This window comes from Ischnura elegans, chromosome 4 (assembly GCF_921293095.1).
Source record: "Ischnura elegans chromosome 4, ioIscEleg1.1, whole genome shotgun sequence".
NCBI lineage: Eukaryota > Metazoa > Arthropoda > Insecta > Odonata > Coenagrionidae > Ischnura > Ischnura elegans.
The window spans coordinates 90059306-90084452 of record NC_060249.1 but is presented as its reverse complement, the minus strand read 5'-3'; the positions used below and the strand labels follow the sequence as shown (position 1 = coordinate 90084452).

Genomic DNA, 25147 nt, shown 5'->3' with positions numbered 1-25147 from the left:
TCAGATGTTGAGATCTATAGGTTGTCATCAGGTTCTTGGTGCATACGATATCTATTTAGAAATGTGTGTCATCATCAGATATAAAATTAAAATTAATGAGATAGTTGTATTTTTCCTGGGCGATTTGAATCTGTATGTTTTTTGTATCTTTCCTTCAAAGATAATAATAATATATTTATTTAACGTGTTTATAGAAAACCCTTTATATAGTTGTAGTACATTGATTACTAGTACTTAAAATAAAATAGACACATCAAGCGTATAAAGGAAACCTTCAAAATAAAAATATCATAGTAATAGTAACAAATGAATGGAACAAATTTTAAATAGGAATACAGATAAGACATAATGAAAAAAGGCAAACAGTCAAGAAACATTACTTCTTACATGTCTTTTGAATTAAAAAAAATGTTAGAAGTAATGATTATGATTGTGTTGTTATTACATAAGTTTTGATAATATAGATAAGTCAAGTGTCTTGAAGTTTTTTACGCGATGATGGCACTGATATGGTCAAGCATGTTGCATCATGAAATGTAGGGAAATTTTTTGTGGCTAGATACCCTGATATCCGCATTTGGGATGGAATTTTATGTATATGCTGGTATGGGTTTATATTTTGTTTTTTTCCTCCTCCTTTGTTTTTTTCATTCGTTTTGTATTTAGTGAACCTTGCTGTCGTGTTTATTTTTTTCTCCCTACCTTCTTCAAATCATGGACGTACCCAGCGGCCAACTTCCCCCACCCCCTAGACGCGAAAATAAATTTAGTTCAAAACAAAAGTTATGAAAAAAGTTTCCTTTTGAAGAAAAATGATATTAGTATAAGACATGGAGCTAAAATAAAAATCATTATTTTTTCAAGCAAATAATTATAAAAACTAATGAATTGATGTCATAATTGCCTTAAAATTTTGATTTCATTAACCTTTTCTGTGGAAAAAAGTTACAACTTGAACGACCACAGCTAGTTTTGCCCCCCCCCCCCCCAGTTTTGATTCTGGGTACACCCATGTGTCAAATGCTTTTTCTTGAATTGTTGTGCTCTTGTAAAATATCTCATGGGCCAAAACGGCCCACGATAATAATTTAAATTAATTAATTAATCATGATAAAAAGCATTGTAATGCGAAGGTACTTTTTCGCTAATGAAGGAAAACCCTTTTTGTGTTTCAAGTAAAGGGCCCGACCTACAATGTTATTCGTCCCCCAGGTTTCCTTAAGTTGTGTGCGTGTGTCGTCTCACTTTCTTCGTCATTGAGAGAGTGAGTCCCTCGTGCCACGCGTAAACCCTCTCGGCTTCCTCATTGGCCAATAGTCCTCCACCCTCCCTCCCCCTTTTATTCGCTTCATTGCTCGCACGCGACGCAACCCCCACCCCCTCAACGAACGCACCCTTCTTCGCCCGACGTTTTAAGTTCACCTTCGAGTATGGAACTCCCACCCCCCTTCCCTCTCGAACACGATCAATGGCCCTTTTTCGAGCCGGGCCCTTTCGTCATGAATGGGAAGCTCTCGGAATCGCGACTGCGCTCATTAATTTCGCTCGGCAATTTTTTCTCGTCGTCTCCCTTCGGAAGTTTTCAGGCGATGCTCTTTCGAGCAAGTTTCTCCACAGTTAAGGTTTTTCGTTTTGTGGTTTCATGTGGCCAAAATGGAATTTATGGCCATCCTCAAGGATGGTGGTCGTGCGCAGCGTGGATTCTCGAGTCGAGAGATGGTTTATTGATCCTTTCAAAATGAACCGCCCCGTGCATAAATAATCCTCAAGGTTTAACCAACAGTGCTGGACTGAAACGAAGAATGCCCAGGTTCCACTCGCGAAAGAATTTAGACCACTTCTTTAAGTTTGTTTAAGACGAGTTTCCTTTCACTTCTGTTGTAATAGTGTTCTAACATTGTCAATCTGAACAAATGAAGAGTAATGATATCGTTGTCCACCATTCATTACAGTTGGGATAGTGAATATCGTCGTACGTCATCCTCTTCTTTTTGTTGATTATTATATTTACCCGAAGTAAATATTACTTATGGACAGTTTTCACGAGTCATTTTTTACCATCAGAGTATATTTGTGGTTTAAGTTATTTTAAAGTAATTTTGGTTATAATATGCTCTTTTGCGTGTAGTTTTCGTCTTTTTTATACCGAAAATTTTGATGAAAAACTGAAAGTTTTTGTCTTATAAAAGTGATCAACAATGTTCTTAATTGGCGAAATATTTATTGATGATGTAAGTATCACGAAGATGGGACGTGACCTCCTTTTTCCACCTCTCGCCACCCACCGCCCACGGGCCGCTGCATTGGCGGTTTGCGTCTCGTCTTATCACCCTTCCTGTCACGTACCCCACTCCCCATCGCCTTATGCGTGAGAACCGTGCAGCGTCAGCAGAAGGCAGCCTCTTGGGTGGCCGCGAGTGAAAAGATAGAGGAGATATCACGCGGAGAGGCGTGCTATGAGAACGGCCATCGGAGTTGCGTCCACGAAGAGCGGAGAGTGTGTTTGGCGGCTGTAGAGTGCGGATGTGCCCAATAAACCTGCTTGAGTAATGGAGTTTTTCCTTTAAACTAATCCTGCCTTTCCCTGATGCTATCGATATACTGAACCTTACATCTGGTGTCCGAAGTGGGGATCGATATGTATCAAGGGGCAGTACACGAGACGACCTAAGGCGAGATGGCGAGTCGGGTTAGTTTTGGCGGGCAAGAGGTGGACCTCCAACGGGTGATCGACGACTTTTCAGACAAACTTGAGCAGCTGGGTGCTGAGAACGAGCGTTTGAGAGCCGTCGTCGCCAGGGGAGAAGGGCAGGAGGTCGCTTCACCCGCGAGTGCAAAATTCACCCTCCTAAATTCCATAGAACCCTTCCATGGTCGCCCCGGCGATGACGTCGGTGCCTACCTCGAGCGAGTCCAGCAGGTGGCGTCCCTGAGCGGATGGAGCGATGGGGAAACGCTCGCCGCCGCGCGGCTACGTCTGGGTGGGGAAGCCGCGGTGTACGAGCGCACGAGACTAGAATGTAAGACGGCGGCCACTTACTCGGCATGGAAGAACATCATTCTCGACCGCTATCACTCGAAAAAGACCGCTCGTTTCTACCGAGAGCTCTTAGCAGTCATTCACATGGAGCCGAAGGAGGACATCGAAGTGTTCGCGGATCGAGTCAGGCGGATCAACGCGCGGACGGCGGAAATCGGCGGAACTCCGGAGCGGATGGAGGCAATGAGATACGAGGCTGATCAGCGAGCCTTGGATGCCTTCTTGAGAGGCCTTTCGGGCGAATTGGGCAGGCTATGCCGACTCGCTATGCCCGAGAGTTTCGACGCCGCCGTCGCGACGGCAGTGAGAATCCGGGAGGCTGAGAGGACGCCGCGTAATCCATCGCCCAGTCGTCGAGCGTTCCAGGTGACGGCTCGTGAGTGCTACAATTGCGGGCGCACTGGCCATTTCGCCCGTGAGTGTCGCAGCCAACGCCGTGGGAAGTGCTACAGCTGCGGCGTGGAGGGCCATTTTGCTCGTGAGTGCAGGAAGGGGTCATCGAGCCGGGCGGCCAATTTAAACGGCAAAGGGGTCGACCGTCCCGCCGGCGCCGACCCCTGGTAAAGGAAGTGCTGATTCCAGCCGTCCAGGTGAGTGCGGGAGTGAAGGACTTAGTCGTGCGAGCGGTGGTTGAAGGGAAAATGTGCTCGTTTCTGTTAGACACTGGGGCCCAAGTGTCATTATTAGTGCGGGGATCGTGTAGAGGGAGCGGGATGAAGCCGTCACAATATCGCATCCGAGGCGTCGCGGGGCGGGTGCTGAAAAGTTATGGTGAGAAGCCGGTGTCTTTAGAAATAGGCGGTTATGTTTATCCAATCAATGTGCAAGTAGTTGAAACATTGGGCGGTTTTGAAGGGATTTTGGGGTTAGATTTTCTATGTAAATACGGATGTGTAATCAACCTTCCAGAAAGGGCAATGAAACTAGACGGGCGTGTAATTCCGCTGCACGGGGCTGATGGGGTAGAGAATGATCGTTCGGAAAAGACATTTAGTGCGTTCCGGATCACTACGGACAAGGACCATGCGGTAATTCTTTCAGATGAGGAGTACATACCGCCGCGGTCGGAAAAAAGGTTTCTAGTGACTGTACCACGCGCGGCGGTAGGGGGCGCAGAAATGGTTGTGATAGAACCCAGATTGATCGAAGTGGAAGGGTGCGCCGTTGCCCGGACCCTGAGTAGGGTGGATGAGGAAAACCGGGTAATAGTAATGATGTCTAATTGGAGTGACGAGGGAATTAGAATACGTCGAGGTACGACGATTGCCGCGGCAAACGGTGTGGAAATTAGTGAAGTTCCGGAAAGAGCAATTAGACGCGCGGAGAAGGACAAGTCGGGGTGGGATCTCACGGAAAAACTTGCACACCTATCAGAGTCGGAAAGGAAACCTCTTCAGGAACTAATAGAAAGTTTTCGGGGACTATTTAGTGAAAAGGAATCCATCCCTGTTACTAATCTCGTCGAACATCATATTCCTACTGGTGACGCTCGTCCAATATACCGACGTCCGTATCGGATTCCTTTTCACCAGAAGCCCTTGGTTGAACAATTCGTCCAAGAGCAGTTAAAAACTGGGGTAATATCCCCTAGTTCCAGTCCTTGGGCGAGCCCAATTGTTATTGTTCCAAAAAAGTCTACCGATGGAAAGCCGGCGTACCGTTTTTGTGTAGACTTTAGGGCACTTAATGCTGTCACAATTCCTGACGTGTACCCGCTACCTAACATAGTAGAAACTTTGGATTATTTAGGGGGGTGTCGCTATTTCACTACTTTGGATATGACGAGTGGTTATCACCAGATACCCATGGCTAAAGACTCGCAGGAGAAAACCGCGTTTATTGTCGATAGTGGCCTGTATGAGTATAAACGCATGCCCTTCGGCCTTAGGAACGCGCCGGGAAGTTTTCAGCGGATGATGGACGGCGTACTTAGAGGCCTTAAGCCGGAACGTTGTCTCGTCTATTTAGACGATATTATCGTATTCAGTGACACGGTGGATGATCATGTTGTCCGGTTACGCTCTGTTTTCCAGCGGCTAAGTGACGCTGGGTTGTCGTTAAAAATAGAGAAATGCAATTTTGCGGAAAGCAGCGTGAAGTATTTGGGTCATGTGATAAGTGGTGAAGGGGTGCGACCGGAATCAGAAAAAATTCAAGCGGTGCGAGATTTTCCAACACCTACGAACGTCCGAGAGCTGCAGTCATTTCTCGGCCTGGCTAACTACTATCGGCGATTTGTAAAGGGATTCGCGTCGATTGCAAAGCCGCTCACAAATCTTTTTAAAAAGGGGAGGGCATTCGAGTGGGACGCTGAATGCGAGGCTGCTTTGAGTCAATTGAAATACTCTCTAACTTCCACCCCTGTGCTGGCATATCCTGATTTTCGGAAACCGTTCACGTTGTCTACCGATGCTAGTAATCACGCCCTCGGCGCCGTGTTATCACAAGAGATTGGTGGAGAAGAACATCCCGTCGCCTTTGCATCTCGTAGGCTTAATCAAGCGGAGCAAAATTATTCTGCCACTGAACGAGAATTACTCGCCGTCGTTTGGGCCGTAGGGTATTTCAGGTGTTACTTATATGGGCGAAAATTTAACATTATCACTGATCATGCGGCTCTTAAATGGTTATTTAGTCTGAAGGATCCTAATAGCCGGTTGATTCGTTGGACATTAAAATTGTCGGAATACGATTACGAGGTGTGTCATAAGCCGGGGAAATTGCATGGGAATGCCGATGGGTTGAGCCGCAAGGTAAGAAAAGTCGCTGCAGAGGAGGAACTGAATCTAAAGGAGGCGCAAGAAGCAGACGCAGAGTGCATCGGATGGATCGGGAAGAATAAGTTTGAATTTGCGGATGGCTTGCTGTGTCGAATTGAGGAAGGGGTGCACAAAGTAGTTGTTCCTGCTGGTTTGAGGAGGCAAATACTAACGCAGTGTCATGACCATAGGCTCGCTGGGCACATGGGTGTAAATTCCACGAAGTATCGCGTGGGCGGTCGGTATTGGTGGCCGGGATGGAAGAAAGACTGTACTGATTACGTCAGGGGGTGCGTGTCATGTCTACGTAGGTCGCCATATGGGAAGACAAAGGCGCCATTGCAGCCGCTGCCGGAGGCGGACCGACCATTCCAATTCATTGCACTAGACATCGTGGGGCCGCTCCCAAAAACGGAACGCGGAAATCGTTACGTATTATCCATCATAGATCATTTTTCACGGTATTTGGTGATGGCGCCCTTGGGGGATCAAACCGCGGAATCTGTGTCCGTTACTCTGGTGCGCGATTGGATACTTAAGTTCGGTGTCCCGGAAAAAGTACTTTCCGATCAGGGTAGTAATTTTACCTCGGAACTCTTCCAGAATGTGTGTCGGTTGTTGGGCATAGAGAAGTTACAAACCTCCCCATTCCACCCCCAATGTAACGGCAGGGTCGAGAGAGTACACCGTACAATAGCTCAGATCATCTCCCACTATGTTAATTGCAAAAACAATGACTGGGATTTATGGGTAGGTTATGCAGTCTGTGCATACAATTCAAGCTGGCATAGAAGCGTACGTCGTTCCCCTCATGAAGTGATATTCGGGGAAAGGCTAAAGACCCCCTTTGAGTGCGTGAAAAACGCCCCTGTTTCCGTGGACGATTTTGTGTCCCAGCTACAAAATAGACTGCAAGTGATTTGGAAAGATTGTAAACGGAATAATCGCAGAGCCCATGAGGAACAAGCTAAAGGATTAAAAAACACTAAAAGGGGGAGAAATTATGTCGCGGGTGAGTATGTGTACTTGACGGACCCAGTTCTTAAACCGGGCAAAGTGCGAAAGTTTCACAGCCCCTGGAAAGGACCGTATAGGGTGATAGAAGTACTTTCCCCCTCCAATTTAAAATTGCAGCTTCAGCATAGGACTGTGATCGTACATAAGGATCGAGTGAAACCCCACCCTAGTCATCTTTCGATTCCTCCCCCACCCCACGGAGAAAGACGGCGTGGCAGACCGAGAAAGGCCGTATCTGATAGTGAATGGGAGGAATGCATTGGCGAAATTCCGTTTGCGTGTGCTGATCGAGCGTGCAAAAAACAAAAGCGAGAAGCTGACTGTATTTTCCGCCCTGAGGTGTTTAGAAGGGGGAGGGGAAGACCAAGGAAAAATTTACCTTATATGACTAATTCCACATGTCCTCCTCAAGAATCGCCGAATACGCGAATTGAAGCCCCCCCTTCCCAAAGTGAGCCCTCCCCCACCCCTATTGTTGGTGAAATCCCTCAAGTTTCCCCCCCTGAGTCCACTGTCTCTCGAGAGGAAGCATCAAGCCCAGACTTGAATACGGAGTGTAACGAAGAATCGAGTGTTAACTCGGCGGCCGGCGAAGAAGAGTGTCAACAAACAGTGCGGCATCATCTGGGCGGTGAGCGTGAGATAGGCTGCATTCCTGCGAAGGTCGACACGCCGGCACTTCCGCGGAGACCCCCATATCATCTCCGCCCTCGACCGCGACGGCAGGACGTCTCGCCGCCAGCTGGAGAAGACGTCATTGACGAGAAGACGCCCTTACCCTCCCCTGCCCCCCCCGACGAGGTCCCAGTGGGTGTGAGTGGTCCCCGTGTCTACGACTTACGGCCGAGACGAGAAAAGTAATTCAAAGGCCAGTGATTGTAGCGTGAAATGTTCAGAGTGTGTGACTGATTTAAAATAAAACTGTTTGCCCTTCCCAACCCCCTTGCCCCGAAGAGCTTTTTCGTGGCTGTCAGAGATCCTGAGAAAAGTGAAGAAATTTTTATTGTGTATCGCGTAGAGTAAATGAAAGTGAGGAGAAGTGAAGTGAGAAAGAGAAAGGCGCGTGAAATATTTGAATGATTTGTTTTCTTCCCAATTCTTTCTTTCACGGTGGCGTTTGAAGTGTACTTTCATAGTTTGGTTTGTGCTGTTATTGTTGAAGTACTGAATTTGTTGATTTGTGTAATGGTAGAAGTGTAATTATTATTCCACGATGGTTTTGATCACGTTTATTTTTTATTGTCTCTCAGAATTTATTTTTGTGTAAACATTATTCCTTGAATGCTATGTTTTTTCTTTTATTTTGGGGACATGATTTACCATTACTGAGTGTTAATTTTTTTTTCTTTTGTATCGTGTGGGTAATCCCAATTGCTTGGATGTTTTTGGTTCTTTGGTATATATTGTCACTTATTAAGCATTTTTTCAGTTTCCGGCCATCCCCATTTAATCGGGGGATTAAATGTTGTTTGGAGGGAGGGTGATGTAAGTATCACGAAGATGGGACGTGACCTCCTTTTTCCACCTCTCGCCACCCACCGCCCACGGGCCGCTGCATTGGCGGTTTGCGTCTCGTCTTATCACCCTTCCTGTCACGTACCCCACTCCCCATCGCCTTATGCGTGAGAACCGTGCAGCGTCAGCAGAAGGCAGCCTCTTGGGTGGCCGCGAGTGAAAAGATAGAGGAGATATCACGCGGAGAGGCGTGCTATGAGAACGGCCATCGGAGTTGCGTCCACGAAGAGCGGAGAGTGTGTTTGGCGGCTGTAGAGTGCGGATGTGCCCAATAAACCTGCTTGAGTAATGGAGTTTTTCCTTTAAACTAATCCTGCCTTTCCCTGATGCTATCGATATACTGAACCTTACAATGAAAAAATTACGAATTCCGCCTTTATTTTAAGCTCTTTTCATATGGTGGGTACACCTCTCTACGAAATGAACTGCAGGGTGAAGAATTTATTGCCGTTACTCGAATTTTAAGTCTCTCTGAAACTGATTTTCTGCTTTTGTGCTAACATTCATGTCATGTTGATTACGTTCATATAAGTATTCATTTCTTGCACCTAAAAATTGTAGCTATTTTAGGAGAGACTAGTAATGATGTGATGACTCATTTATTGCATTGTTTCTTTGACCAAGCCCCAACATCTCATTATTTATAGTGTAGATCATCACCTCTAATTGGCGATTTCGTTTCGGATGCAGTGGCTTAAGCTGTCGTTTCAAGGATTTGAATTGATTATACGATAATCTCATTTTACGTGAAATCCGTTTTTTGCCCATAAATTCACCGTGTTGAAATGGCCTAGTGGACATATTTAGTAGCTTCATTGCGATGAATAGGAACTGAAACTGTCTGGCCCCGTTTAGAATAATGGCATCCCTTCGAGCTCTCAATGCTTCTGTTGTGGCGAATTCCCTAAATGGGTTTATAGTGAATCCGTAAGCGTGTAAACAGAGTACCTACGCTGTGTAGTGAAACTTTGCACTCGACTTTTTTTTACGTTGGTTCCGAACGGCAACTCACGAGCTTTAACGACACTTATTGTGGCACCCATTCGGGAGCGGTTATCGGAAAGCCTTAGCGTGTTTACTGTCGCCGTTTCCCAGTTTACGAGAGTCGTTTTCGCCGTTAAACATGAACGTTTTCACGCGTGGAAGGATGTCTCATTCTCGAGCCGGATGTATTCCTGTCCACGGGAGGACTTAAATTGAGCGTGGAAATTCATCAGAGGGAAGGAAAGAAGGTTTTCTGGACTAAAAATCAGGGCCTCCGGGAGAGGTGGGGTGGAGTAGAAAGAAGCCAGCCAGCCCGTCGTTAGCTCGTGACCATGGAAATGCCCCTAATTTCCCTTTCCTCTGATCGATGGCCGGCACCGCAGGAAGAAAAAAAGGGGGGCGCTTAGCATACTCTGCAGTCACTGTCACGAATGTTTGCGACCTTCGGAGGGCCTCCTGGCACTGCAAGCCCTATCGACTCCTCCCCGTCTCCTCTCTTACCTTTCTCCGTCATTTTTCTCTCTAATTTTTATATTTTTAGGTAGTTCTTCTCTCACCGCTTTCAAAGCCGAGATCCTTTCTCCACTCTCATATTTTAATAACTTCTTGCTGACCTCCTCGCCCTTTTCATCCTCTGATATATATTGGGACATTCTAATTTATACGTGTTACCCTATTGACCCTCTGATATTATATTAAAAAAGAATTACGAATTGACCGGTGAAAGTCCTTTCGATATTTCTGCCTTGTCTTCCGTTTTATCTTCGTCATTATTCCTTATTTTTTTTACGGTATGTTTAGAAAATTATACTCTCACCACCCTCAAAGCAGAGATCCTTTCTTATTTTTAAATGTCTTGCTGACCTCACTCTCATCTATCCAATGCTATTCAGAGGCTCATTTTATACTTTATATTATCAAATCACCCTGGAGAACCCATTTAAAACTCTTACTCACACTTTGGGAACCTATTGCGTTTATTTATTGTGTACGCAATTGAAAATTTACCAGTGAGTGTCGATTCTAGAATTTGGTCTTTTATATGTATAACACATAGTGAAATAATGAGTAGGTAAAATATGGTATGTTTTACGTAACGATGTAATAGTAATGTACAAATGTGTCTTTTCAAGTGGGTCATTTGCATATTTATCCGTGTAATCCATGCTATTTTTGATGCTAGATTTGCAATTAACTATATTAGTTAAGTTTATTCCATAAATGAATCTAGATTTTGAAAAAAATGCCAAAAATCAGTTTTCATAAAATATCTCGTATCGCTATCTTTCTTTAAACTTAATTTGTAATCTATTAATGCAAGTATAAAAATATTTAGGCACCAAATATGTGATCCTGTGTATCTTGTAAAATACACTAGTCTCCCAAAAATTCTGGTTTCGATAGTAATTTGAGAACATTAAGTTCATAATGAACGTGTGCCGTTCCGTAGAAATTCCTCCTCCAATATCGTTATTCATCGCTATGATTTTACTTTCTTTTCGATCAGTTTCGTTTTAAATATTGCTCGCACCCGTGAAAGCTGTGAGCGGCTAATGTTCATTTCTTTGTATGGATCCTACTTTTACGAAACATCTTACCACCGTTCTGTTCTTAACATTTTCCGAAATTATATACATAAGTAAGGATGTGAAAGAGAAGAAATACGTAGTCTGTGTGAAAAAATTACCTGATGGGAGATTTGATTGGAGAGCTGCGTCAAACCAATCTTGGGATTGCTGACAAGTGATGATGATGAACATTGCGTTCAAGTCTTCTTACAAGTAATGTGACCTGAACAGCTACCCGCCTCGTGACCTTTTAATACGGGCTGGAGAAATTAAATTCATTTGTATCTAACACGAAACCATGGTATTCCTCGATAGAAGAGGAGAAAGGGTACATTCACCCTTGAATGTAGCGCCTACTTCTATTTGCTTAGTCTGTATAAAAATGCACCCTCTCTTTCTTTTCGCTTCCATTCAAACACTCTCTTTCCCCTTTCTGTATTTATATTTTTAGACCAGCGCTTCAAGCAGAAATCCTTTCCCCAAGCTCATTTTCAAACGCCTTACTGACCTCCTCACCCTTATCTCGTCGCTGACGTCCCACAAAATCCTTCCCACCTATCGCGTCAAATCCATCTTGGAAATTTCCCTTTCTTATCTTTAAGGCTTTTGCCTATACCCCAGAAAGGAGCGCACGTTGCTGTCTTTGAAATTACTCCAACCTCTTGGGATTTATTTTCCGCACATGAGTCGTCATTGCTCATCGTCAACATTCTCATCAATGAGCGTGGTTATTGATCTATTTTGAAGGCATCACGCCAAAAACGCGGCCTGATTAGTGACTCCCTATTTATCCGCGTTGAATTTCATGAAACGAGGGCTACTTTCTAACTTACGCGTGTTCAGTAGTCCTTCGCTAGGAGTTCAATTTACCTCAAGCTCTAGCTGTCTTTATGTGTCGTTGTCAACTTTAATCGGGGTCTTTTTGATATCGTTTTGGAAAAAAAACTTTCAGCCAGAAAAATCAATATTATTTTTATAGTCGAATGTTAGTTATTGATTATTTATCGTTGTTTGCTTTTAATTATTTCATGTTTTAGTTAATTTACTATGCTATTTTTGAAGTCGTTGTCCGTTGTCGGTCGGGGGCTTTCAGGTCATGTTGATTGTGCACTACACGATTTCCTATTTCGTTTCTTTGTATTGCCATGTTTGTATCTGCTCCAAATATGTGTGACTTTGAGGGTGATAAACGCATTATATACTTGCTTACTACTGTACTATTTATGCTGTGGTGGTCAATGGAGCTCAACTGTCATTCCATCGCCTTTCTTTATCACTTCTAACGTGATTTAACTTCAATCCAGGTTGGAAACTATTATTTCGTTTTTGAATATCGATCCATGTCTCCGTTTATTTTTTTTTAACCTCACCACGTTCCAGTTAAGGGGCTTCATTTGTTTATCTTCCGATGTTTGCCTTCGGTCTATTGTTGTTCAAACTTAATGATGGTATGTTGTGAGGTATTCTAATGCCGTTTTTGATTAAGGTGTATACTCTGCGGTTCCACCAGGGATCGTATATCTGTGTTTTTTACTCCTCGAAAAATCATCGTGGTAATGGATTTGAGGACATGTTGATTAATATTTATACATTTACTTTTCTTTTGCCCATGGCGTTGGTCATTTGAATTTTAGCTGTAATTTAATTTCAGAATTTTAATTTATTACTCCGTGGGTTTGTCCCGGGAATATTGACTAGAAAATCCATCGTGATCAAGCGTTGGGATGGCTTTGCCTTTCCTTCATGCATAGTTGCCATTTATCTTTTCGCTGTCAACTCAGTCACCTCTCTCGTATCCCAACTCTAGTATCTGCTCCCACCTTTATACATAGGATGAAATCCAGTCGAGTGGTTTTAAATAAAAAAAATATTAAGCCGCTTTCACCATTCCTTTTCATTATCCCAGTTGTTCTGGAGTAATTATGTTTGGGTTAGTTATCTCAAATAAGGTTCCAAAACTCGTAAAATTGTAGTTTTCATTGAATATACTTTATCGATTGTTCCATTATATAAATTATCCTCTATGAAATATCAGAGGGAAAAAAGAGCAGTCAACGTTAGCAAATAATAATAATTCATTTACCTACGACCCAGGTTTATGCGGACATGTTGCTGCTTCGGAGTGAAACCTGGTTGGTTTAGTAAAGTGTTATTTTCTGCCCGGTATAATTGTCCTACTTGTCACCGGGGTTTAATTTGAAGAACTGCAAAAATTTAGATTTTCAATTGATAAAAGAAAAATATTTTATTGTTTTAGTGTTGTTGGATTACGCTGGTTGTGCCTGCATATCAAGGTCAATACTCCCTTATCCAATTATTTGCTCTACGGTTGGTGTAAGCCTCGGCTAAAGTATCAGGCCGTCCAGCTTTCTGGACAACCGGGAAGATTGGAAAGTCTGCGGAAATTTTATTTTTACTGGATATAGCTGGAAATCTGAGGGAAATATCTAATGGAAGTGTAATTTTCTGTTGTATCAATACATGAAACAGAAACGGAAGCACATTTAGGGCAAGTTGCTCGGTCGAATTGTCAATGTGTTTTTGTACAGGGTGTGTCCTGAAAGTAGTAGGACTGATTTTTTCCCACACACACGGACGGTCTGACGGGAGTTTTGTGGGTTGTAATTGGTGGAAGGGACTCTAACAAAGCGCTGCGAACGCGCGGCAGTCGGCTCTGAGCTCTTGCGGAGTGTGAATCGTATTTCTTCCAGACCTCTGTCAAGTGACCTCGTCACGGTGCGTCATGGAACGTTTAGTGGAGCAGCGTTACGCAGTGAAATTCTGCGTTAAACTCGAGAAAAGCGGCAAGGAGACCCATGAACTCATCAAGGCAGCTTACGGGGATAGTGCCATGAGCAGATCAACCGCTCAACATTTGAATACGACCCAGAAACGAAGCGGCAAAGTGCAGAATGGCACACAGCGACATCGCCGAAACCCAAAAAAGCTCGCATGTCCAAATGGAAGCAAAAACCCATGCTCATGTGCTTCTTCGATTCGAAAGGTGTCATCCACAGTGAGTTTGTGCCACCAGGGCAAACCGTTAATGCAGCTTTTTACGTGCAAGTACTGGGAAGACTGCGAAAACGCATCTTCCGCGTCCGACCAGCCATCGCCGCTTCGTGGATCCTTCATCATGACAATGCGCCGGCCCACACCGCGTTCATTGTCGTTGACTACCTGGCGAAACACGGCGTGGCAACCCACCCTACAGCCCAGATATCGCCCCCCCGGACTTCTTTCTCTTCCCCAAGCTCAAGACCCCCCTGAAAGGGCGTCACCACGGGTCGGTGGAAGCTCTCCAAAAGGCCGTGACGCGTGCTGTAAAGGACATCCCGGAGTCAGCCTTCCAGGAAGCGTATGCTGCGTGGAAAACTCGCTGGCAGCGTTGTGTCGATGCCCAAGGGGGGGTACTTTGAAGATTTTTGAAGCGATGTACCTATATGAGAAATACATTTTTTGTTCTCGACTCAGTCCTACTACTTTCAGGACACACCCTGTATGCTGCTTTCCTACAATGACCAGAAATGCCTTTTTAATGTTTTCAATGAGCGATTTTGTGCTCTTATAGGTCATTGTTCGTTCAGCAGTGGTGTAAAGGAATTTTCTTTATCCGCAATGTGATTAGTCAAATTTCCCTGGTCTTGTTTCATATTAAAATCATTTTCCTTTCACCGAGGATAAAACGTTTTTGTAATTTTTGGAATCTGAAATTTTTTCTTTTCTTTTTTTCTACTTTTAACGATTATCTTAGAAAAAGTCAGTTCCTTCAGTATTTTAAATTATTGATCATTTCATTTCGATGTGATAATAGCTATATATGGCCGTATTTTCCCTTGTACTATTTTTGTTTATTACATTTTATGTCTTGTATTTTGTTGTTTTGGTTCAATTTCCTCGAAATGTGTAAGTTTATAAAATAGTCCTCAGTCATAATAAGCAAAAAAGGCACAAAAAATTAACGATGAAAATCAAATATCCTTTGAAAAATAAAATTACCTGAAAAAACTGACAACAGTATATATTTTTATCGGCTCTACAAATTTTCAACGAAACATTGCTTTTTTATCGTGACCAGTCCCGTAGAGGTTTCATATTTTGAAATGTTTCATGACCCTTCTGTAGTTGGCACTAGTAGGGTCAATTATCATTCAATCAGCCCATGTATCGTTTTGAACCTTTTCACTTTTACTACGGCCGTTTGCCTGCTATTCGAAGAAGACTAGAATAGAAGATTTGTTCCTGTTCTCCACTTTCTTGAGTGGGCGTGTTTTCCTTCCAGCCAATCTCACTGAATGGTAGTTTTAAGGAAATCGATCAGTCCGGGTTAAAAAGATATTTTTTTCATTCTTCACAAGAATCCAGTTCTTGAATAAAACGTCTCGCTCCGTTCACTCTGGTCCTCCGTTGCCCTGAAGACACTCCTCATGGCGGGTGGGCGGATGGAGCGATGAGTTCCGCCTGCGTGCTTTCCGTGAACTCGCACCCGCCGGGCGAGCCACATTGACTGAACACTCGGCGGGTGTGTCCCGAGATGGGTGTTTGTAAAAATGTGGAGAAAGGAAGGAAAAAACTGTAAAAAACTTAGATCATGGATAGATTTTGAGAGAAAAAAGCTTTTCGAAAGCGTGCAAAATTTGGGTATCAGTGCAATGTTTGACGCGATTATTGATCTCTCGAAAGGCTCAGTTTTGGATTCAGGTTTTGGCGGATGTTTGGACCTGTCGGTTCAAAACTACAGTGATGTTACGCGGATATACGGTACTCGACATCAGTTGTATTTCCGCATCATTATGTTGGTCCTTTGATTTTGTTACTTGTTTCGTTAATATCAGCCAATTTCGACTTTGAATTTCACTCGCTTCTTCTCTAATTCTCTAAATTTTTCTTCCATTGAGTGTGACCATTTTACTGAGGGAATCGAATACTTGGTCTCCCTTTGCTTTGTTTTGCTATGAGTCAACTTCAGCTTGCTGATTTTTTTCTGGTAGTCAATGCCTCCACGGACTTGTCCTTGCATTACTTTGTCCATATCCAATCTGCCCTGCACTGCTTGTCTTTCATTCTTTAATTTTTTTGTTGTTTAGAAACTTGAATGCTATTGTTTTCATTCATAATGCATTAAAATATTTAATAAAAAATTTATTTTATTTGCTTTTAGTTTGATCGAAATGGAAATAACTTCCTCCATTTCAATAAGCCTAAGCTTGAAAGAGTTATGATATTCCAGGTAGGCATGTGCGCCGACTAAAAATCCGATGTCAGGGGCAGCTGAGTGTATTTTTAGCAACTTGCTGCGCGCGTGGATGGCCATGCTGATTATATTTACGGCGCGAATCAGTCATTAAAGAATAAAAATCGAGTCCTAAAGATTGCGAAATGCAAAACCAAGATCAATCGTGAATAAGCCGTGAATTTTATCTACCGTAAAATAACCTGGAAAAACCGTGAATTTCGTCATAAAACCTTTAAAAAATCTCTCAAACTTGATTTTATATCTACTATTTACAGATCAAAAGAAAAATCGGTTTATCGATCGCAGATAAAGGTCAGCCACGACACTGTCCACGCATTTATCCTCACAAGTTTATTTTAAGCGCAATTAGGGGTCCGTGTGCCATGATGACACATTGACCTTAAGCCTGTACCAAAGCCATTAAGACTGGTAACCAACGTGTTCATCAACCCTTGCAAAAATTCAGACACTTCTTAACTTCCCTGGCACCCTGGTCCCCCCAATAGGGTGGTTTCCTATTATTTTTTTATTGCCTTAATCGAAAGATTATTACTCCTCGAGTACGTATTTCGCGCTTTTAGATTTTTAAATGACAACATCTATTTTTCGCGATTAAATGAAAAGTGAAAATTTTCAAGCGCGCGAAAACGCGACGCTTAAGTATGAATGTCGGGAAATATCTCCGTACGTCGTATTTCTGGTTCCCCCTCCCGCCCGGTGAGGTGACCTTGAGGCGAGGCTTAGCTCTGATACGTCGCAGGGTGCTAGCGGATAGCTGAGTACCTTGCTGAACGGTAGCGCTTGGCTTAAAAAAGGTTTATTAATACCTTATCAAACGAATAAAACTTTCCGACATTAGCCAGTTTTAATAGGTGATTATTAAGACATGTTTCCCTGAGCTCTGTGCCTCATGCTTGCATTGGTAACCTCAGACGATGCATAACTCCTATCCTCTCGTGTAGAAACTAGGTCCCTGTGACGTCATGCGGAGTGGAATCGCATGGGCGCCAATCTGGCCTTTTTCAAATGAGGATAAAATTTGACCCTTGCCATTCGTCTAAACCGGTATTTCAAAAACCAAATAATTTGTGTATTATGAATACACTAATGGTGGGTAACGAATCGCAATCAATGCCTTTCGTTTTCTTTGATGAAGGAAACTACCCTATTTCCAACTCGCAACTTTTAGCCGGACCAGAATTTTGCTTACGAAAGGGAGATAATCTGTAAAGAGAGATAGCACTTTCATTGCTGCGTTTGCATTCACGACGTCTTTCGGGCTTGTTAAATTTGTAGTAAACGTGCGACCGATGATTGCGCGATCAATATTTCTGCCTAAGATGGTTTATCTACAAACCGTGAATTTGACGGCATTTAGATCGTGAAAACCTGGTAAAAACCGTGAATATTATAATTTAATTTGAGTGGGAACCCTGTGAGCATTTATTCAAGCACCGAGTAGTATATTCTTGGGTATACATTCAGCAATTTCATTGTTTATAATCTATATAGTCTCAGGCTCGACTTTGTGTAAGTTCATTTCATAATTAAAACGAACAAACTTTGTATTAATCCATTTATTTTTGTGGTACAACTAGTTACGACGCAGCGGGGTCATCCTCAGGTACCTGAAGATGACGCCGCTGCGTTGAAACTAGTTGTACCACGAAAATAAATTGGTTGATTAATACAAAGTTCGTCCTTTTTAATAATTTCATTGTTTCCTTAATAATCTAAACTGTGTCCATGAGCATAATCCTGATATGAATTCTGTAAAGTGATTTCTTTTATCTATCATGTCGGCATCAAAATTATTTTTGTTTTCATTGGATATACTAAATTTCCATAAGTTCTGATACACCAATGTCACCCATTAAACACTCCTACCCATTGTTGCGTTATTTCATTGTCTCTTCGATTATTTTAATTGTTTTTTTCGCTTTGCGTCTACAATAATTGAAATAGTGCAATTATTTTAGAGGTGTCGTTTAAAAAAGTCCTTTTATCGACCTTTTAAAACGTCCGCATGGAAATAATTTTCCGTTTCCATTTCACCGGACCGTGGCCGGCATGAGTTATTACTGAGAAAAAGGAAAGGGTTGGGTGGGTGGCCCTCGGAGGTGAAAATGGGATTTGGGGTGGGGTGGATTGAGTGTTGTCGGACGGAATGGTGTGAGGGAGAAGAGATAAGGATCGTCTGCGGGCCACGCGAACCAGGCTCAAGGGTAAGGTCACACACTCGTTCGGGGGAAAGGGTTTTTAAGGGTGTGGAGAAAGTGGGTGAGGAGGGAAAGAAAGGGTTTTTTGGTTTGGAGAGGGAGAGGGGAGTTTCCCGTGGGGGGTGGGAGTGGTCTTTCGAGTCCAGTTAGTCCAGCCAACCCGTGAGGAGCGTGTGCCACCCTTTTTATGTTCGTCGTTCGGATTAAATATTCATCGTCTGGGCGGCCGTTGTGTTGGGTCCCTGACGCTTGCCTGCGGCAGTGTTAGGCTCTGCGAATCGACGGGCGGGCGACTAAACCGCTCCTGAAATATTAGGTGAGTGTTGACACCATTTCCATTATTTACCTATTCATTCGCCATTGTTCTCGGTTTTCCCAGTCTGTCAGGATGCGCTTTTCACGCTATAGTAAGCGTTCCTTAAAGGGAGAGTCGGATATTATGTCTTGAATTGGCACAGTCAGGTTCTTGGAGCTTTCAACGCCACGTTAGCAAATGAGTAGATAGAGCAATCTTGTTACCTTGGTTTCCAAGTGAATTGTGGCGCATTGCGTGTACTTCATGTGTGATTTTGATAGTAGTATCGCAGCACTACCTAACATCCTCGATGTGGTTTCCCGGTTAGAATAACGACGTATTTTTTTATGAACTTGGAAATTGGTGATATTCATCGGCTTTAGATAGCACACACAAATCCATGATTTTATTTTAGTAACCCTTTCAAATAAATACTTAAGATTCATTTTCCTTAATGCATGAAAAGCACGATTGGAATTGTGATGGTGTGTTGGAATCAGAAGGGATCTAATCAAGGAAAGGATAATGATTATCGCCATGGGTACGATTTTGATACGTATGAGACGTAAGCTGGAAAATGAAACCTTTACTTGTTAGTGATTGCCTATGAGAATGGCATCAGTAATGCCTTTATAAATTCTTACCGCCATAAGTTGTACCTTACATAAAATATTAATACTGCCATCGTCGCTAACGTTTTCATAAAGTGGGTGGCACCCACATGCCGCTGAGTTTGGGCTTATCGGGTGTAGTCGCACCTAATTTTTAGCGTTTGTGAAATTATCGCTGACATTCAGTTTGACGGTCCAGCGATGTATCTGCCTAGATTTTATTATTTAATTGTTTGGTATCTGTCTCCTATTTGAAAATAGTACTATCCTCATTATTTCTTTTCTTTGTCCGAAGAATGCTCACAAAGACTGCTGGGGTATTGAATGGTTGTTATAATATTCTGTAATTAAATAAGTGGATATACTGGCTGTAGTGATGCTACTTTCTATAGGAAGAGTGATAGTACGTATTGGTTTAAATTTGAGTGCTAGTGAACTCTCGCGCTTTTCATGCAACGACCGAGTTATGCTCGTGGGAAATGTAATGTTCGGCCGTTTGGTACGACAGAGAGAATTTGAATCTCAAAATTATATCCAAGCCTCTATTGTTGTCTTTGGCAATGGCTTACGGATAACAGTTTTTGTTTTACGTACCTCCATTTAAGCCGTGTCACCTTCTAAGGAGCTTTTTACCCCAATCCGCCTAAATCTTCACGGACGAGTACCCTCTCTGCTCACCTGATGGATTAGTCAGATCCAATGACCGCCTAAACAACAATATTTGAACAATTATGGTGCATTGTTTGTAAATTTATCCGCTCCACAAGCTTGAGTGTATATCAAGCCTATGATCGAGAACAATGGGGGTGTTATTGAGGCAGTTTGCTTAATTTGAATGTCCCGTCCATTGCCCGTCGTTATTTCTTCATTATTAAATCGGCTCCGTCAAGGACTTTCTCTCTCTCTCGCCGTCTCGTCGTTCCGGAGTTATAGGGAGCAGTAATATAAATGCTTCCTCCTCGAATCCAGTGTATGTGTGCGTTCACTTTGAATGTTTAGCGACAGCCTCACTTTCCCAATTTCCCCTAGAAGGAAAGCCCGCAATTTCTCAACCTGCCTGCCCCTCTTTTTTTTTCTTTCAATCTATTGGTTTTACAATGTTCCTTTGATGGATGCCCTCGTGTTTCACTCCCTCCTAAGCTCTCCTCTGCCGTGTACCGCTTTCGTTATGCCGCCGTCGCTCGATTTACTGCCAATACCTTTCAGTCCAATACACTTCCCACCCTCCTGCCGTCTCGTCTTGAAGTTCTCTCTCCTCCCTCGTCACTTTGTTCCTATCCCCCTTCGCGGAAGATGATTCTTGACTCCATGTCAAGTGTACTTAACTTTATCCCTCTTTGTTTTATACTATAAAACCCTCTTCCGACCACTGGCTGACTGATTCATGCTAATGTTTGTAGTGAACGAGACGAGATGCTACAAAAATTCATATTATCCAATCAGATCAGGTTGTTGACGAGTTCACTTTGTGGATTTTCATTGAAACATAGATTCGATCCCCTCTAAAATCGTCTAAAACCCTAGGAAAAATCGTCGAAACACTTAATTTTCTATCTGTCATAGTGTTTCCAACTACCCCTATGCCTCTACTTTTTTGGAAGGATTTGAGGGTCAAAAAATCGATGGTAATGAGGAATTTGAACATCGCGGAGAAGCTTGTTATTGGCACCAAAGTTATTGTGGCATCTATTAGTCCATAACTTGTTACTGTCAGAAAGCCTGGAAGCCAAGAACGGTTTGGTATTCCTATAATTCATATTAAGTTGGTTAAATATCACCGGGAAAAAAGATTCTTAAGGAATTAACGGCAGAAAAAAGTATGAACTGTTAGAGTGACCAGAAAAGGTTGCAGGCCTTTCCCGGGGGGGTCTGGAGTGATAGCGAATCTATTCATATAAATGAAATCCTAATATTTATATTCTGCAACCACCTACGTCTCCCTTTTCCAAGCTAGTCCCTTCACTTAACTGATATTCTTATGTTCTTCTTTATCTGCCCCATGTACTTACCTGGTCTTTTTCCTTTTTTCCCCTCGTAAATCATCGTTTGGTAGTTACATAGCCAATGCACTGGGCCCTTCTGTGGGATGTAGCCTCCATGGTTCCCTTTCATCCCATATTCTTCGGTGCACTTTTTCGTTTTTCGCCTTATTCGTCCATTTGATCGTCAGCAGTCATCGTTAGTAACATGTCTCGAAGGCTTTTATTCTTTTCTCATAAGCTTTTTCAAAGGTCCATATTTCTGATCCCTATTTGTATATTTCCTACTATATTGGTTTGCTGGCCAGCCAGCCCTACGTCCAATGCACCTACCCGTGCTTTATCATAAACTTATTTATGCATTTAAATACTTTTGTGTGTATATAAAATTTTAATGTTATTTTTATCGTGCCTAAATTAATGTAAGGCTTGAACATTGATTTTTTTCTATATTTCTAAGAGCCATTTAAGGTAGTCAATTTTAATTATGAAATGGTTCCATTCCATGTTGGCACAAATGAAGTCTATGTATTCGATTTTCTAAAGAATTCAGATGCGTATGTTCTATCTTTTTTCCATGCAATTCCAGTAGTATCTATGTTTTATAATGGAAAGAAAATAATTAGGATATCACCAATTAAAATTCTTTGTGATATGTATTTCTTATATGTATTATTATTTTTATCTGGGATAGAGTGGCATACCGTAGTCATTGGGTTCTCCCATTTTTAGCGTGTTGTTTTTCATTCTTGATCGTCAATTATTTATTCTTCATTCCTTACTTATCTCACAATAAGGTACTTTTCTCTTATTTTTCTGGTATATTCCCTCTTATCTTTTTTGACGCTGCTTCCATTTTTCCTTCATTTATTCATTCGCGTTTAAGTCCCTTTGGTTCTCTTTAATTTCCTTATGGGAGGATGGGTAGGTGGCTGATCTTGTTTTCTTTCTTTCGGAGGGCATAAGATCTTTAGTTAGTGGGAGAGTGACAAATGAGATCAACTAGCCTTTTTACTCGCAGCCATAGTTTATGATTTTCCTTTCTCACTGTCTCCTCGCGACAAAGTTGCTGACATTTCCACTTCCCATTGTTTTCTCGCGTGTCTGTGTTGACGAAATGGAAGTTGTGTCAACCAGTGACATTGGGCGGGACAGAACCGGTATACGTGCACTTCAGGGTCATGGAGGTTGGTTTCCATTTCAGTATGGGCTCCACGAGTGCGTAGTGGTCTTTATTTGCCCGGAGTTTCAAGTCTCATTAAGGAGTGCTGAAAGCTCTCACCGAATCTTTTGTTACAATTTTCAGAATATTTGTCATAAGTATTTTCAGTTGTTAAGGAAACTTTCAATTATAAATTTGGATTGAGATTTTCTCTGTCGCTTATATTCTATCATACTATACACGCTTCCTACTTTTTCCGAAATATCGCGCACGTACTTGAATTCTGAGCTCTAATCAAACATGCACAATCCAAGCCTAACGTATATGTCAGGAACGGCGATAATTATTAGTTTCGCAACAGTATTTGTCGGTATACTGCATATTATTGATAATAGCACGCTCTGTCATTGTACCAATATGATTGAAGAATTATATTCTCGAAACTATAGAGCACCATTGTCTTTGAGAGAATAGCGATTCGTGATGAGAAGCATCCCCGTAATTCTTCCAGCGATCGTATGTGGCCTCCAAACCAGTCCCTTAATATATGCCACTCTTAAGTGGAATGGAGATTGTGTGAATGAAATTGATCTTTCAGTTCTGTGGTGGTGCATCGTGAAAAATATGCTGACGGAACCTCATGAATCGGCGAACTTTTATAAACCGCACGAGACATGCATCTTGCGATGCTGAACCAAAACCCATCCTGCTCTTTGGCGAGGCTTGTGGACTGTGGCTTTCGGGGACAATATCCACCCACATACCAAGAGAAAAATCGCTCAAGGAATGTTGCAGTCCTCTGAGAAACGTTGAGTCATACATTTCGGCGAAAGAATGGTGAAAGAAGGGGCTTAGACGAGGAATTCGCTTGTGCGAATTCGGGCATTCCGAATGAGTAAACACTTATCTTGTTACCTCAAGACAGCGTCTCCGAATGTAATGGGATAAGACGCCTTGAACCAATGGCCGAAAAATAAGTTATGCCCCGAAACTGCGTCGTTCTATTTTCTCTCTCCCTCTTTCATAGAGTAGGATGGAGAAAGTAAACTGTACGTGTAAGGAAAACATTGTGATGTGAAACTTCGTGGAAAACAAAATTGTGATCAATCATTTGTGAAACCATCGTTCTGAAATTCTTTATCAACTTCATTTGCACACCACTCAACTTCCTATGTTATTTGTCAACAGTTGTTTGTACATATTATTCTGCAAGGCTATTCGAAGGAGTTTGGCAGGGGCTGGCTTTCACCCACGTGTTTTACGCTGTATACGTTATTATTATTTTTTAACATGGCATTAATACGAGCGCATGATGTTAGCTTAAACCAGTTGAGCGCTGTTGTATGCGGTAGCTAAAATTAAATATGTCCAACTCAGAAGAAGCCACGCGGGTTCGCACAATTACACAGGTTGAAGTATTATTTTAAATATCGAGTACTTTGAAGGCTGGAGTTTATGTGCAATATTTTTCTGTGCCTTCTTGAATCCGCATGTCCAATAATGGTGAGTGTTTTTGTTGTTATTCCATGAAATAAATTCGTTAACAAATGCGAAATGTGCTCCACTTTCATGATAAAAACGAATTTTAGCCTAAAGAATCGTGTGTATTTTCGGAAAGAGCTAAAACTTGCCGTATAGAAACAATTTTAGCGTTTTTTCGGCTAAAAAATAAATTAAATGGCGTTGTAAATTTTGGAATAAAATTTCCCTAAGGTATTCTTAAGAAGTGGTTTTCTGGTTTCTATTTAGACGAATTGTGGAACAGACCTTTAACTTGTGAGGCTTCGATTTTTGTCGTCTTTAATGATGCTACTTCACCGAGAACATTGCAATATATATCCTTTCTTTGTTAGGCATTTCAGTAGAAGTAAGGTGTGCTTGGTATTTCTTTTACGCATATCAAAGTCGATTAACATACTCGCTCCGGTTCCCTGTGTAATAACCAACCATTGGAATTTCTTCTCTCCGAATGTAATTTCTTGTCAGATGGCTAGCAGGCGTGTTGGAGATGTAAATTTACGCTTTGAGAGGGGCTCGATCTCTTAGTGCCTGGAATATACGCCGTGAAGGTATTCAATGAGGGCGTGGCGAGGAGAACGCGGTAATTCACTCTGAGTTGCGCGTCTCGCCTATGGGGCCGGTATTTTCGGTGTTGGGCCTTTTGTATTTAGATTGAATTATACCATTAGAAAGGAAAATAGGCACTATAGTACATAAGACTTGTCAAAAATGCGGTCGGTATCGATTGTGGTGAAACCGTGTACTTGAACTCCAGAAAATTCTCTGGAAAACTGAGAAAGCCATATTAAAACCCATTCAGGATTTTTTATATGTAAAGTGGATTGAGTAAATATGAGGTGCTTCCACCTAAAATCGAGCTATACTCTCCAAAAGCTGTCATCGGTGCGGGGATTGATTAGGTCACTGAACAATTTCCTCTGAAATGGCCTAATATCTTTTTCGTTTCCTCGCAACTCATCATTTAGAAGTACGTTCCCTAGAACGTAGGGTTATTCCAATCCTTGCTCGCCATCGCTGTCAGGCCGATTCATTTCTCCCATCTTCAAAGCATGCCGTGAGTGATTGAAATACATCCCAAAGCTTTCACGATTCGTGATGACGGCTATGATTTTCGTGCATGCTGGGCGAGTGTCAGGTTGCGATTTGTCCGAAGAAAAGTGACCATCGGGAGTCGTAGAATCTGGACACAGAATTATGTTAGTGAGGAAACCACGAAGATGATAGATGTCATGATCGATGTT

General features: G+C 42.4%; 2 protein-coding genes across 2 annotated transcripts in view; both read left to right on the top strand.

Moving 5' to 3' along the window:
- The window catches only part of LOC124157751, a 712413-nt gene that overhangs the window by 101269 nt on the left and 585997 nt on the right, over positions 1-25147 (top strand). The gene's annotated exons all lie outside the window — the stretch shown is intronic.
- LOC124157753 lies at positions 2534-8574 on the top strand. Its single transcript, XM_046532754.1, has 2 exons — positions 2534-3630; positions 8246-8574. Exon 1 carries the CDS (start codon positions 2678-2680, stop codon positions 3602-3604), a length of 927 nt encoding a protein of 308 aa, XP_046388710.1. The 5' UTR covers positions 2534-2677; the 3' UTR covers positions 3605-3630; positions 8246-8574.

Coding starts and splice junctions, on each gene's coding strand:
- LOC124157753 (XM_046532754.1), top strand. CDS start 2,678: ATGGCGAGTCGGGTTAGTTTTGGCGGGCAAGAGGTGGACCTCCAACGG.